Raw genomic sequence first — 16,903 nt, forward strand, 5'->3', positions numbered from 1 at the left:
TGGCCAGCGGCAATCATCGTCCGCCGCCTGCGTCAGACGGGCCCCCTCATTGGTTGAACGCATACCCCTCCCGCACCCTCCGAACCCCGAAACGCCGACCTTTCACGACTGCTGCTCCGATTCGATACGACCGAAAATGCCTTAGTTACTTCAAGCGAGCTGTGTGGTGTAGACGTTTTCGCGGTCGATTTCAGCAAATGTTCTAGAACCGGTTTTTCGTTGCCACGGACCTCAAATATGTTATCTCTAGTGACATTTGTGGGTGAACTCTGAATTTTACTGGATTTTCTTTATTAACTCAGGTAATTTAATTATAATGCACACACTATTGTATTATGATAGGCAGTAATCGAATTATAATGTTGTTGTAGTTAGTTCTGCGATAAAACGACTTCAAACGCAACTAGCGAGTATAATTTATTGCCGGATGATCGAACGTAAAAGCGGTGTCCTCGTAATCAACGTAGGCCGATCGGTGCGGCAACGTCGCGCGTAAATAATAGGGTAGGCGCTCGTCTTTCTCTCGCAGCTGGCGCGGTACGGCAACGTCTCTCTATCAGACAACCGACCGTGCCTCCACCGCGCGCCGCCACTCTGGGACATCGCACCGGGGACTGGGGAATCGCCCGCCAACTCAGCCGAGACACATTCAACGCTTTAAAATACCTAACTACTGCTCTATTTTTTTATGGGAATGGCCTGACTAGTCAGTTAATTACTTCGCGTGATTATTCGCATAAAGATAAAAAGATATTAATATAAATTTACATAAGCTCATTATTTACCACTTATATACTATAGGTATGAATGTTTTTATAAGATTTCAAATTGTTAGAGTAAGCAGCTAAAACGTATACAACATACCAAGATAAAACTCTATATTGCTGAAAAGTCAAAAAGCCTATACTAATGTTGAAAATAAAACTTGTTTACAGATAATATCGAACGGGTGTTTGTGAGTGCGTAGCGCACTCTGTTGGGGACCGGCGGAGTGAGGAGGCGAGACGTGCGGGGAGAGCGGCTTCTTCCCCCTTCCCTTCAGTTTGCCCGAGGATCGTACAGTGAGAGGACGTTTGAAGTTTTGTCGCGCGAAAGGATCGTTCGCGCGGCAACTTTGAACAGTGTCAGTGGAGGAACATTGCGTTGTGATAACAAATGTGTGCGGGATTGCAGTGAAACGCTAATTGGATGCAGTGACAGGATCACTTGTTGGATTGCAGTGTTTTATTGGATACAATAAATCAACCAAACTGGGGATGCACAAGATGGAACTGGGCGACAGCGTGTACGCCGCTGAGCGTATAATGAAGAAGAGAATTAGAAAGGTGAGCTTATTTTTGCGAAAGCGAACGCAGCATATACCGCTTACAACACAGATCACATATCACACGCCCGGTATTTTGTGTATTGTGTTTCGCAATGTCTTGCATTGCCTGAACAACGTAGTTGCATGTTTTTAATACGGCATAATCCGTGCATTGTGATCCCGTAGCAGCTGTTGAGAAATTATCGCAAGGGTTTTGGTATTCAGGCGTGTTCCCCTTACACTTTGTAACTGAGGGCTAAGATGAATACTTTGGTTCCCTTCTTGAGATCGTATTTAGTTTGACAGTAAACATGTTTGGGGGTATTGAAGTTAACCTTGCGAAGATTTCTTTATTATTTCATATGGATCACTTTGATGTGTTTTGTATTTGCTTGTTACTAACTTCATGCTGAATCCTTTATTCCTGCTTATTTTTATACTAAGAAATAAAAAATATGCAGTTTTACAAGTATAAAACGTGTTCTTAACTATTTAAGTAGAGTTTAACGTTTTTATTGAATAAAACGGTAAATTATTTTTGATGTATCTTAGTCCTGTAAGTTGAGGTTTATGTTTGACCGTTGTTTTACGCCTTAAGGGATTATGGAGATAAGGTATAATTAAGTAGAATAAAGGCGGCTGCAGAAAAGGTAAGTGTAGATAAGAACTTATTTTTTGTTATTTAATTGCACATGAATTGGAATTACAGGTTATTAATTATTGGACCTTTTTAATATAGGTAAAAATTATATATGTAGGTTATGTTACATAATTGTATATATGTTTCATCAATAAGATAGTTATTGAAATGAATAATATTTTAACATAACATTAGACATTTGTCTTGGAGACGTTATTTTAATTTACCTATTTGATTTCATACTGTTTACGGTACCATAATTATAACAGAAACAGTCTGTCATGTTAACTGAAAATATTTTATAACTTCTATTACACTCATTAACCTCTAGTACTTTTTAAAAGTGCAAAAATATTTTGTGCTCGTCCTATAATGTCGTGAGTCTAGTTTCTATTTCGGTGAATAATATGAATATACAGCTGCTGGATTACATGCCCGAAGATATTACTTCTTCTACCTGGAGCAGCTCAGACCTCCATGCCTTCCAGATGGAACCTGTGGCTTCCTTTTTCATCTACTTGAGGAGCATACCATGCAGCTCCTCAAGTTAAAGAATGCGCGTTTAGTGGTATGAATTACCTTCTTCAGCGCATTGATGCATGATGATGACTTTGATGACATTCATTTTGTTTCGAAATTATTCAGAGAGTGATTGAGACAAATATTACACCATTGTCTATTTATTAGATTTGTAATGGGAAAAATCTTACTGTTAAATCTTAATGTTTAGTTACAAAGGGTTTATTAAATCTCATATCAGGATCATCTATATATAACAGAATGAGCGGGAGGATCACCTGATGTTAAGTGATAGGTAAGCTGCCTATAGATACTTACATTGCCCCCTCTGGCAAGTGCGATTTTTGGATATACCAATAGTAGCATGTAATAGTTAACGAAATAGTTAAAATTAGCTATCGTGACTGACATTGTTATAGTATTTGTACGAGCCAAGGCTATACAGTTTGCTCATTCAGGCTTTGTTACTTTTAAATGCGTGGTGATTTCCTTATCTTAGGTTCTGTTTGTTCCAAAGTAGCCATACGCAGGCACTCTCTTCAACTGTAAACATTGCATTCATTCGTTACATAGTTATTAATATATCATTATTTCGCTTATATTCTATTGGTGTAAGCGAGTGCTTATTTGTGAGTGAAAATAAAATCTGACGCAACCTGATCACCCAGGAATCTTAACTGACCTATTTTGGTCCTTCGAGCCGGATAACTATACGATTTCTTTTGGTTTTATAGCACATTACCAGTTAGTCATTACGATTTTTCTTTATATCCAGGATGATTGTCTGTTTTCGGGCAATTGTGATAAGATTCAAAGCCATAGATTTTATATATGATAAAGTTCTTCTGAACCTTCTGTCTGAATTCATAAATAAGATGACTTTCTTGTTTCACTTGACACAAAGTATAATCTTTGTCTTCAATTATATGCATAATAGTAATGTCCTGTTTCTAAATTAAACATAACGAGTCGCTGGCACCTAGATAAGATATTGAAACAGCCTAAAAGTGCCACTTGAATAGCTTATAGCTATTTATAGCATACGTAGATTGGCTGTCTATAGTCAACGTAAATTGTAGTCTAATTTATAGTTCAATTAAAATAACTTCTAAATTGTATTTGTCCTTTTCGCATTGGAAGCATCTACTCATCTACTGCCGGTCTTCTAGCCATAGACTATGGTGATGTAGTCGTATCATACTGTTGGGTGATAGATTAACCGCTCTTTGTATGTATGTCTCCCTAATTCCTCTTTGATTCATCGTTGGTTATGTAGCATACTTTTGAACTTGCTCTTCCGATCTTGGTTTGTTGTCGCTGGAGTATATTTATGTTGTATCAATTGCGCGGCCCCACAATTGAAGGTCCTGTGTCCAAAATTCCAAATGGGATTAAGAATGACGATAAAAATATAAGGATTTTGTTGTCTAGAGAAAGTCTGGAGCTTCCTCCTGGCATCCAAGTATAGGCTGTCGTATTAGAGCTCCTGGTTTTTAGGTTTGATGTCGTGCCACGTTAGAAGTTAATTAGATATATCTACTTCTAGGTAGGTAATTTAATATAAACTCGTAATAGAAAATAAATAAACAGAAACTTGTATATTACCCCTTAATCATCTCGAGTATCTCGTGGATTATTTCCTTAGCTAAGATTAAGTTATATTATAGACACCGATTATAATCCTAACATTTGTTTGTCATTCAAGTTACGTAAAAAGTGTCCTCATTAAGCAAATACTAGAGAAAATAAGCACTATTGAATTGGATCAACTTTTAATATAGTTCAATTAACACACACCATTTCTATAGATTATTACTAGCTGCCTAAAAGTTTCCGAGACCTCTGCTCTGCTAGCGCCCGTGTCTAATTTGGGAAACTACTTAATAGCAGAACATTATACTTTAACACCAAAATAAACCTTATTGTAATGCAATTAGGCCTATAATCGAATGAACACGATTCACCTTGTTATCTGCAGCTGAGCGACTGAACATAATCTGTGCATAGAATTTGAACTTTATTCTTTGAAATTAAAGCTCAAATTACGTTGAAAGTTGTCTATGGTAGAGCAACTCCTACAGAGTGCTGTGGCCCTAGTATCTTGTACCAAACGCGCCAGTATTTGGTTGTGGCCAAAGCGAACGACGAAGGCGCATGCTCCCCGCCATTACCGCCAGCCAATCAGCGCTCAGCAATTCTAGTGTCCACGCGCTTAGTAAAAAATAATACTATACTTGGATTCCTAACTTAGGCTATCATTAAGAATGATTCGGTATCTTTGACACTATAATTTTTAGATTTGACTAATAATACTTTTAATTATCCTATCAATCGAGCATTAACATCGCGTTTGCATTCCTCTTTCGCTTAATAATTCTTGCAATTTCGAACAGATGGCGCTAATATAGATTTTCATTTATCAGAACAATTTCGTAAAATTTATCTATGTAATTTGTGTGTGGTGTGGTGGATACTGAGCTAATTGCTAACGAAATGGCCAATATCTTGATTGTATAACGAATGAATGAATATGAATCATAAATATGTAGTAATAATAAATACCGACTGTTAATAATTCGATATCTTTAGAAAGGTACAATTGCAAACGGTTTTTATAAAAAAAATCACCAAAGTTGACACGCGACGTGAATTTGAAACGAAGTTGGAAACGACACAAAGGAACCGAATTTTCTAAAAATAATCGCCTGACAATGCCTCTTCGTAATTTTATCCATCCCGGTTTTAGAAATAAAAAAGTGCAACCGGAACAGGGGACCTTGCGACACCTATGGAGTCGTATTCGTTCTATTTTTATTTTAGTTGTTTAATTTAAATGCCTATTTACTCAATACATAATACAAAAAGCGTACTTACTCTAATAGAAAAACTGTTAAGTATTTATTTCTTCCATCAAACATCACTCATATTACGAGGAAGAAACATGTGAAAAATATATTTTAAAAAGGTAAGAAAAAATGAGAACGTAGAAAAGCGCAGCGCTTACCAGATCCATGCAAGTTCCTCACAATCGAGTAGCTCTCAATATCTCGCAACATAACTCAAAAGGGGAGAACTCTGTTTCTTGAAGAAATCGCATGGCCAAGTATCGCGAATATACATTGTTAATACTTATGTAGAAATCAATCAAATAAAACAGCAAAGCAAAAACGACTCGGCGAAACGTCTCAAAGTTGCTCAAAATATCCACTGATTATTTTTCATGCGGTTTTATTGTAAATACGATCTTTCAACTGGTTTTAAAGGCAAGAGACACGAATATAACTACGGAGAGGTGTTTTATATGATATCAAAGCATGGCCTTCAAATACCTAATTTCTGTACAGGTAGTACAAGATAATGAAACAACTTTTATTTGTCTATTTGGTATCTATTTTTATATTGTCATTTTGAAATACGTCGTCGCTATTTTGGGAGGAAAGGTAATGTTATCACCGCCAACCAATTCCACGCGCCGGAAACTGAATTATATATTTTCTTCATATTTTGTAACATGTTTACCATAATTGTCATGTGTTTTAGGTATAAGTATCTAGGTACTTTACTTGCATTATACACAGCAAAATTTAATTAAAAAAATGCGTCGAAAGATACTCCACGGTTCGCGCTGTTCCCTGCGTAACGGGGTCTTATATACCCTTACGTAGGTACTCGGCTGGAATATAAAAAGTTATATCAATGGGTCCCCTATATTTAGAAACGCATTAATTGTGTAGGGAATATCAAAGTAACGTCATTGCGTCCCCTACTTCATACATTCCGTTACAAATTCCTTCAATAAAAATACGGTCATCTACGCCTGATCTCGTGTTCGAAGACGCTAAAACACCAGCCATTCATCATCAGGCACCTTTACGTTGGAACAGAATGTCTTCAGGTAGGAACCGCATTTCCCCTAAAACCCTACGAATTAGGGGATAAAAAAGGGGTTCGTACGATTGTTATGCCATTATGTAAATATATCAAAATGGTCTGCGTTTTTGTCTGCCCCTATCTGATGCAGATAGGAATTGTAATTAGTAAGATATGACATGACAGGTGATGTTTCCCACGTTATTTTAATGCGAACCTATTCGACTTAGATCCTATCAATTCCTAAAAGGCCGGCAACGCACTGGCGCACCCATGAGTAGTATCACTTAAAATCAGGTGGGTATTTGCCCGTTTGTAAGGTTCTATAAAAATAAATTTGGAACTGACACTTTTATTATCTTCCTTTAAAATCACTCTCGTGAGAGATTTTGGATCCTCCATGCTGTCAACCGACCTGCTGCTGCTGCGGCTCAAGTAAGCCTTCACCCGATCTTGGCCTGTCCCCTTTAGGTGCCCAGCGCACCATTACTTTGTGAAAACATCTGCCCACAGAAGTATTTCTTAATCAATTCAAAGTCAAAAATGATATGGGTAACACTTATGAGCCTCATAAAAAGAAGTAATGCTTCTAATGTTACATTTTCCTACTGCCAGTTCTCAATTCAAGGGCGTAAAACGGAAGAGAAGAACTGGCTTTTCTTTTACGCAACGTTTGTAATGAACTGCCGCCAATATACCCTGTCCACATGATATTTTAAGTAAGTAATTAAAAATGAATTAAATACAAAGATTTGTCCATTATCAGCAGAAGGCATGGTGAAATAAAATATGCACTTACATTCTCGTGGTAACAACACGTAATTGGTAAATGAAATGGAAAGATCCATGGCACAGCCGGAAATTGATGTCTCATGATGCACTCAGATTCTAATAGGTACAGCTTAGTATAAAACATACCATTGGACATAATAAACACTTCTTTTTACCACAGTCGACTCTTGCCACCACTCCCGCAAATATTTCCGTTACATGCCATTCATAATACTCATATCAAGCCCCCTCATAATACTTCTTCCTCATATCAATCATAGACAATAACTGTTGACGTTCAAAATCAAAGATAATGTAATACTTAAACTGCAGTAGGGGTACTGCAACATCCGCAAATGCAGCAGCAGGTAGATAATCACGTTCCTAGCTTTTCACTTCCTAGTCTGACAGGTCATACCCGATGTCGCATTTGTAGGAAAGTAATTCATGTTACGGTATCTTTGGTTAAACTTAGTTGCGAAGCAAACTTCGCAGCAAGTGTTTGCGTTGCAACTTAGTGAGTTAGTCGCCCTTTGTAAGACCCTCAAATCCTGTGAACATTTTAATTATACGTAAGATAATATGATGCTTGTTCTTTATCGTGATGTGTCTGTCTTATTGACAAATAACACTATAGACACTTTGTGCTAAGACCTATATCAAAAACGCTGTAGTAGTCATTTATCTCTGAATCCTAATCATGCTGGTCCTCATGATGTCCTCACAGCAAATTTGATGGAGCCGCAAGGTCTATCTTACTATCTATGCGATATTTCCTTTAATATTTTTAGCGAAATGTCTTTGAATTATCTGTTTAATAACAATGGAATGCAATCAGTGTTATGAGGGGACCGGAGATGAGGGTTCAGTCATCCCCCGCGTCAAAACCACCCGCTATTGTTTTGTTTATCCGCTTAATTGAGTTATTAGCTCTTTTTTATGACATTTTAGACTCGTAATACATTTAATTTTGCTGCCCTTTTCTGAATAGGGAAACGTTCTCTCTCCCTGCCCAGTACACCTTTACATTGGCTTTTAGCTGCAGTAGGCCCTCTTCCGGTTTATCTATTCAGTGGTACCTGGCTCAAGGCAAAGTAGTCGTGGTATTCGCCTTATGTTGGGCTACCAATTCTTCTATTCGACATTCTTTTGGACTCTCCATGCCCATCATTATCGGCTCTCGGCGTTTTGAAATGATATAAGAAATATTTACATAATTAATAGACAAGTAATAGGTACTTAAAATATATTAGGTAACATATATTGTTTCTAAAAATAATTCTACATAATTTGTTTAAAATTATAAGAAATAGTTTTCGTGCTTAAATTCCAATTACTTTTCTACTGAAGATGTTATGTAGGTACACCGCTTATAGCAAGCACTAATTGATGTAAATCATTTGGAAATTCTGACAGTGACACTTCCAAAAGTAGAAGTCTAACGATAAATTTATTCGTCGCCAAGTACTACAAGAAATCTTTTTACCCTATCGCTCATGTACCCACCCACATAAAGCTATCTCTTTCTAACGTCCCTACCCACCTCTTCCTGCGGTATATCTCGAACCTTGTCTAACACGTACGCACGCCTCTAGCTTTCCCCCTCTCACAAACTTTATCTCGTCCCACAAGCAGTGCTGTCCCTGTCTGTCATATAAATAAGTTATATGCTATCTACCTACTCTACAGTACTTCTATGCTCCTGGTAGTTTTGTTACGAAAGAAACACTGATTTTGCAACTCAATTGGGGATGGATTTTTCTTTTTTTTTCTTAGAATGAATGAATTTTACGATAGTTTTGTCCCATAAAACTTGTTTTTATAATCTTTTTACTACTTTAGATAATATGTGCAAACAAACAATAGAAGTTTATAATGAAGTCTCAGCACGCACAACTTCTTGGAGGTCTTTGCGTGTTTTGAATATTTGATGTATTTTGCTTAGAACCACTTTAAAACTGTTCTGCATGTTTGCCGAGCATCAATTAAATAAGACAGTCAAGTTTCAATTATGTGACAAAATATTGTAGGCATAAAAAAGATTGGAATATTAATAAAGCATCAAGTTTATTACATCGCCCGCGGCTCTTCATCCTCCACCCACCCTTTTAACCCTCCATGCCTTGCGGCGACCGATAAAGTAGAAAATTAATGTAGAAATTGAATTTTACTTAAATAAATTTACGCGAGCTGATGAAATGATTTTAGTAATTATTTTACAGACTGCAAACATTATTACTTCTGTCAGGAATACCTTTTTTCATTTATTAAGTCCTTGTATATTTTTCAATATTACTAACAATGTACGAAAATGCTCCAGTGTGCTTGTAATTATTATCGTCGGCCACAGCAAATCCAATTAGTGTGCGGAGTACGCTTCGTGAAAGCAAATTATTTGCTACCTCGTTCCCTCTCTGCTCTATAGAAATATGTTTTAATAACCAAACTTTGGTAACTGTGTCTACTAGTTAGTTATGTTGACCTAGTTGTCGGGCGCGACTTCGCTTACGTAAAACGGATAGTAAACTAACTAACTTGTTCATTATAATATTTATTTATTTATATACATACATACTTATTTATTTTTATTTATTAACCACTTCGTTACCTTATACAAAAAAAATAATATTCATAAAAGCAGGTTACATAATGTTATAAGGCAATGGGCGGTCTTATCGCAAACAAGCGATTTCTTCCAGGCGACCCATTAATTAGGGTTCCAAATTATTGGAACAATAAAAAATAGTATATATAATAACGCTTCCTAGAACGAAATAAAGTAAAATCTGAAGAAAAAAACATAAAATAAATCAGAATATTATATATATTAGTAGTTAATTATTATACAAATCGTAGGAGATATTTAAAGATATATATAATTTTCTCAAAAATTAAAATACAATAAATCCAGAAAAAGTATATTTTCGTACATATTGGTCTCAGTGCAAGGTAAAGGAACAATGCCTGAGCGTAGTTTAATCTTATACAATCCGCTTACGTTTATTGTGAACCCATTGAACTCGACGTAAGCCATAAACAGACTTATTAATCTCAATACAATGAGGTTTTCTATATAAATGCATTTTAGATTTACAACACCTTGAAATTGCGTTATATTTTTTGTAACTTTAATAGATGATTGTATTCAGTAATGAGTACCCACTGTAGAACTAAAAGTCTTCTGAAATAGTAGTCTCATTCTCTTCTATAGCTATACATATGTAGGTAAGTTCTTGTCTTCTTTCTCCTATTTATAAGCTAAAAACTAGTTTAATATATCTATATACAATCCCATTTGTATTATATATATTTTTTCATGAGACTTACCTTGTCTAAATAAGTACGTAAACTGAAAATTTCAAGTCTCGAATAATATTCACTTGAAGAAATAATTGTAAATTATGTTGAATTAATTAATATTTATAAGACAAAAACGCATTAAGATATTGTACTCAATACAGCGTACGGTAAAGCCATAAAAGGTGTGTTAATTGATAGTCGTGTCGTCAGTCGTCACGCTTTCCCCACAGTCACGCGTGAGTGTGCCATGACCTGGCTTCACACCATTCAATGACAGATTTCATGTTCATAGTATTCTTATCTCGGAAGACATTTCTCATTCACTAAAGTATCAAGAGCAGGCTTAAGCTTGCTGACTCTCATCTAACGATTAGGAAAAACCGTCGTGACGAAAACCGTCTACGGGTTGTGTCAGGCACACGAAACTGACACAGAAAACTGAGGCTTAGATCTAAAAAGCGCCACTGATATATTTTAAAAAATATAGATAATATCTAGATAGTAGGATTAAAAATCTGACAAATCTGATTTAACATTAGTCCATTTCCACATTGTATTCCGGAATTCGAGCAAGGAACTTCCCAATATTACGTACTATCTCGTGAACGAAACTAAATTACATCACAAACGCTGTAACGAATGACGTCTCCCGTATATTGCTAGGAGCAATTTGAGAAGCGCTTAAACGTCTGATCGCTCCCCACGGGCAATCCCGAGCCATTAATCCACCCCCTGTCCACCCTGGATTCACCCCTGGTCTTGTAGGGTTGGCAGTGGTTGAAGTTAAACCAATTTTATATTTTTATGCAACGAACTCGTATATCTATAAGTTAACGAACTGGTTCTAAAAATAATTCTTTTTGGCTTAAGTGGGAAGTTATTTTAACTTCACTTTACTTAAGCTGTTTTACAAACAAACGGTCACTAATGTTTTTATTTATTTGCTAAGGTTGAATGATTACATGGCATATCAAAGTAGACGCGAAGACAACGATGAAATACATATTTAAAAAAGTAATGCGCCAAGGATTTTATGTAATAATAATAAAAAAAAATAGTATTATTTTTTTTCATTGCTTTCTTTCTTAATTTTTAAATATATTTTGAGAGATTTTTTTAGCATTCAGAAGGAAAACTGAAAGCCCTACGCCGAAGCTTTGCGAGCCCATTTTTCTTCAATGCTATGACCTCTTTTTGTGAAACCTTTTCTGTGTGATAAATGAAGTGAGAAATTACAACGATTTCCAAAAAGCATAGTGTTTTCTTACATTAATTCCTATTGACTCTATATTGTACCCAAAAATTAGATCATCTGATAATCCTTGTTTAAAATAAACATAGATAGCCGCAGTAAAAAATAACACTATTATTTAAAAAAAAAGCAATGATTAATTATGTAATTTTATAAGCTCACATATCGTTTAAAAAAAATCATTACAAATATATGTACAAATGTCCTTATTTAATCCATCAAACACAATTTATTGCGAAACGCATTAAGAAGGGAAACGCCCTACAAAATCTCAGTTCGTGCTAATAACAAATACACCTACGTTATATTGCTTATTCCCTGGTAATAAATCTATCGCGCCGCGTCATCCCTATTTGCCCGCGAGGGATCCCTCTGGACGCAAATTGCCGTTCGACACGAGGCACAGTGACAAATAGCTTTAAATTGAACCATAAAACTGGTGAATATCAGAAATACTCCTTGATAATCCAGACGATGAAGTTCTTTTCATCTAATCCCTACTTGTTCTATTAATCCAAAGCTATTAATAACCATATAAACAAAAGATTTTGTAATACCACTCTATAAATCTTTTATTCTTCTCTTATTCACCAATTATATTGATTGTCCCAATTTATCCTTGTTCTTTACGATTCCACGTGCCAAAATCGTCACTCACTGACACGGCATTAATTATCACTCGCTGACGCGGCCTGGCATCGCTCCAACTTTTGATTAGCGGCGGTTACATGTCGGCTAGTGTCTGATGATTATCAAACTGACACAATATAGTTGAATTAAGAAAGATACTGTTAATAAGTTTCAAACAGCAATCGAGAACGAGTTTAAACTTGAAAAATTTAGAAACAGGTGTTGGTAATTAACAAATGGAAGAAATAAATAACGTAATACGGTAGAGAATATAAAATTAATGACCTTATGATAATTAATTAATTAATTGATGTCAACCGGTGTCTTTAAATATGCTAATAAATTTGTATATCGTTATCAAAATGTCTTGATACACAAAACTGCAAGTCTTGTTAGAGAATAGCCTGATAAACGATGCCATATGCTGTGTTGGAGATTTTTCCTTCTACTTTATATATTAAAGATATATGATTAAGTAGCGTTGGCCTAGTGCGACTCTCAGCCCTGAGGTCGTAGGTTCGATCCCGGCTGTGCACCAATGGACTTTCTATGAGCGCATTTAAATTCGCTGGAACTGTGATTGAAAACATACCTAACGTAAGGAAACGATGGTTGTGTCAGGCGCAGGAGGCTGATCACCTATTTGCCTGCCTGTTACATTGACAAACGTCATGAAACGTAATAAGAAATTTGAAAAATGGTTGTATTATATTTTATTTAACAATAATGTATAATACTTAATTTAAATAAATAAATCATGAAACTAGTTGGTTTGATTATTTAAATTGTTAAACATGCGGGTACCTATTGACATTGTCAATTACGTATACTTAAATTATTCAGAACTACTTACATATCGTTGCGATTTCAACGAATGGTGTAGGTATGTGGCAGAGAAATAATGAATGTAGTATAAATACCGTGGAAATGAGACAATTGAGAAGTGCATGTGTTTGGATATGTAATACATAGAGCAGTGTGGGTGTAAAGAGGACGTAGAAATATATTGCATGTGCGAAACGCCTGCGAAATTTTTTTAGTTTTCCAAAACATGTAATGTGATATTAATTTGCAGGCGTTACCACAAATTAACGTAGAATTTACTTATGTTTAGTGCCTGTAATGCTCTTAAGTAGTTTAGACTTATATCTTGTCCCACAGGAGTCAAATATCATAAGAATTGTTCAGCATCGATACAATAGCGGAAGCGATTTTGACTTCAATATGAATGTCTGTTTTACATTAGATATATAGATATATATGTACCTCCACGTGAACACTATCAAATATGGGCCTAAGTTTATGAACCGCGATCCTAAGACTGCAATATCAGGGCTTTAATTTTGAAAAAACAAGTTCAGAGTACCGGCGAAATTGTCGTAACAGATCAGTCCTCTACAAATCCCTCATAATCTTCACTAACCATGTTTGTTGCTTTTAGATGCGTAAATCGTCCATATTACGCAACTAATCAGTCATCATTCATCTAGATGTAGCGTAACAGAAGACAGATTGAGCAATATTTCTTGAATGTCATAAAAATCTCACAATTGCCACAGAAACAAATTAATTAATTACAGCTCGGAATTAATTATGCAAGTTCCAATCGGTTCTAATTGGCGTCTACGTCGAAAGACGCGTTCCGCCCATGGAGTTTATTACCATGACTCCGGCACCGCCCATTCAAAGCAAATTGAGTCTTATGTGTGGATGATAGGGACTATAATATACGCACAAATATCGTGGTGTAGTGGGCAAGCCCCGCCCACCGGCCAATGAGAGTGCGCCGTGCAATGCACACTTTGTTAACACGTCCCAAATGCTTTTTTTGAAGTTTTTTGTTTAGTTATGATGTCTTGATGTTTTTATTTGGTTTTATTGTATTTTATATTCATCATATGCTTTGTTAGGGTAACTCTGTCAAAGAGAGCGGAATGGGTTCTATGCCTAGTTCAATCGTATAGGCCAATGATTATAGAAAATTGATCACTCACGTCATATACCATAAACAGAATATAAATTGGAGACATATTTTGTCTAGTTTTCCCTAATTTTACGATTTAATGATTACAAATAACGAATCATATTATTTCAAATTCATTTTACAAATATATATCTGACGTTTAACCAATTCCTACAAAATTATATACATTTACAGTACCTATATATGTACAAAATATCCCTGATTTTCCTAAAAACTTTTATTCCTGCGTGATAATGTAGATTGATAAATAGGGGGATAGATTGGGAAAAAGACTATAATGTTTTATGTTAGTAGCTGTGTTTAGCTGTAGCGTGCGTGATGCTGTTTACATCTCTTCATCTTCTATCGGCTTCTTATATTAAAAATAGTGTTAAAACCAAAAAATAATAGAAACTTAATTAGACGTCACTGCAAAGTAACGCGAACCTCTCTCGAAGCTGACTCACCCTTCGCCAGTAAAACCAATAAGGCGCGAGGGTTTCAATGTTTAGCCGAGTTCAGCAACGCCCTATCTCACTAGACCTTTAAGGAACTATGTACTCTATCTCATTGCAATAAGGTACGAAATTACCAAGCACATGTGAGCGGGTGAAGTGAAAGGTCGTTTATAAATATGCAGGAGATTGGGTCTCTGCGGTTTAATGAAATCACAGGTGTACGCCGTGACCGGATGAGACCGTATAACTTCCTTTGGAATATTTCTTTCGCAAGATAATATTAGATAATTTTATTTAAAATACATCCTTCTATTGTTTGATGAGTTTATGCATGTTGAGATTGTTGCATGTGTATAACGGCATGTTTTTGACAGCAAGGGTATGTTGGCCGATCCCGAGGGAGATATCGCGACAGCTGTGTTGAGCAGGTGCGCCGAAATAAACTCGCAACGGCCCGCCATACCTGCCCGACTTTTTTATTAGTTCATTAATACACTATTATTAATAATATAAAGTATTGCGAACTGACTAATTAATATGTTATTGACATGTAACTCTTTGTGTTAACTGTATTTTAGAATAAGGTGCTACTCCCTCCGTGTTCTTGCCAGTTAATGTGCGAAACCCGTTCAGGTCATACGAATCGCAAATTAATTTGCAAGCTCGCGTTCCCCTCACCGCTCCCCCCGCCCCCGCTCTCAGTCACGCCACACCGGCCCTCCGCACCACACGCCTCGCAACCGAAATGTTACAAATAATAACCGACACTTTCGCTCTTTTCAGAACAAAGTCGAGTACTACGTGAAATGGAAAGGCTGGAAACCGAAGCACAACACTTGGGAGCCGGAAGAGAACATTCTCGACCCCAGGCTCATACAGAGCTTCGAGAGAGGAGAGGAGCTGAGAAGACAGGGCCGCAAACGGGAACGAGAACACTCCCCGGTCGAACGCGCCCGCAGCGGCTCAGAAGAACGCCAACCGCCCCCCGGGAAGCGCAAGGCCGAAGTGCTTTCGAAGGAGTCCGGTAAAATCGGCGTCACGATTACCATGAGCCCGCCGGCGAAAAAGCACGACTCGACCAAACTGAACGGCGGAAGAACGCACAGCCAGCCCCCGCCGCTCGCCGCGCCCCCTGGAGGCGCCGCTGCGCCGGCATCTCCCGCGGCAGAGGCGGCCGCACCCCGCACGGGGCCAAGAAGGGCGCCCCATTCCCCCGAAGAAGCGGACGCTCACACTCCCCCCGAGAGAGAGCGACGCACCGACACGCAGCCCACGGCGACGGCTCCGGCCGAGCCGAAGGGAGCCCGACCCCCGCCTCCTACGCCGCAGCAGGAAGACGAGGACTCCTGGGGGGAGCCCCCCGTCACTCCGGCGCCCCCTCCCCCTCCGCCCTTAAAACGCGGCGCGGCCTTCTGGTCCGCTCGCTCCCCGGTCGCCGACCAGATCTTCATAACCGACGTGACCGTGAACCTACAAACTGTGACCATAAGGGAGTGCAGGACGCAGGACGGCTTCTTCAGAGCACGCGCGGGTCGGCCGCTCGACGTGACGTAAACGCCTCACCAGCCGGATCGCGGCCCAATTGTGTCTAAGACGTTGTTTTCGTGTACATACCTAGGTAGCTAGTATTTATTTACTTCAGCGTCGACTCGATCGAACCGCGAACTTGTGATGTGAAAGTTTTGAAAGTTGATGAGGTGACCAGACATTGTGCAGTTCGGGGTGATTATTGTTGGCACATTGTGGGCACAGTATAGTCGGTGTGATCCTCTTTCAGTGGCGAGTCGACATTGAATACGATTGGTTGTTTATCGGCCCCAGAGCCCCATTGTACCTCACTTTTGACCACCTTTTTGTACATAATATAGAAGAGCTATTGTCAATTGTTAAAAATTGTCTATTATTTGTTGAATTATTATAAACAATGACTGGTTTCAGTGCGTACCTGTCGATCGGTTAGCGATTAATATATTATAGAGAATGGTGTGTTTATAATTTTATACTGCATACGATAGTTAAGTAATACTATGTAAGAATTCTCAGAAAAACCCATATTATATGCAATAGCTAAAACATTACCACCATAGTGTAGTGAAAGTCATACATTAATTATAGCTTCAAGATAAAGTTGGAATCTCTATTATTATTAATTTCTGTGATGCGTTGCAACAAGTGGGTTCTATGAATTAGCGTG

General features: G+C 37.6%; 1 protein-coding gene across 1 annotated transcript; it reads left to right on the plus strand.

Moving 5' to 3' along the window:
- Positions 1-160: 160 nt before the first annotated feature.
- Positions 161-16,690, plus strand: LOC110994638 (polycomb group protein Pc). Its single transcript, XM_022261418.2, has 3 exons — positions 161-302; positions 936-1,325; positions 15,493-16,690. The coding sequence occupies exons 2-3, from the start codon at positions 1,257-1,259 to the stop codon at positions 16,261-16,263; spliced, it is 840 nt and encodes a 279-aa protein (XP_022117110.2). The 5' UTR covers positions 161-302; positions 936-1,256; the 3' UTR covers positions 16,264-16,690.
- The last annotated feature ends 213 nt before the right edge of the window (positions 16,691-16,903 follow it).

The sequence above is a fragment of the Pieris rapae genome, chromosome 7 (assembly GCF_905147795.1).
Source record: "Pieris rapae chromosome 7, ilPieRapa1.1, whole genome shotgun sequence".
Classification (NCBI taxonomy): Eukaryota; Metazoa; Arthropoda; class Insecta; order Lepidoptera; family Pieridae; genus Pieris; species Pieris rapae.

What these genes read in the sequence shown, in the direction of transcription:
- LOC110994638 (XM_022261418.2), top strand. Translation starts at nt 1,257, where the DNA reads ATGCACAAGATGGAACTGGGCGACAGCGTGTACGCCGCTGAGCGTATA. An exon ending in TGAAGAAGAGAATTAGAAAG is followed by an intron (nt 1,326 to 15,492) that starts GTGAGCTTATTT and finishes CGCTCTTTTCAG; the next exon opens with AACAAAGTCGAGTACTACGT.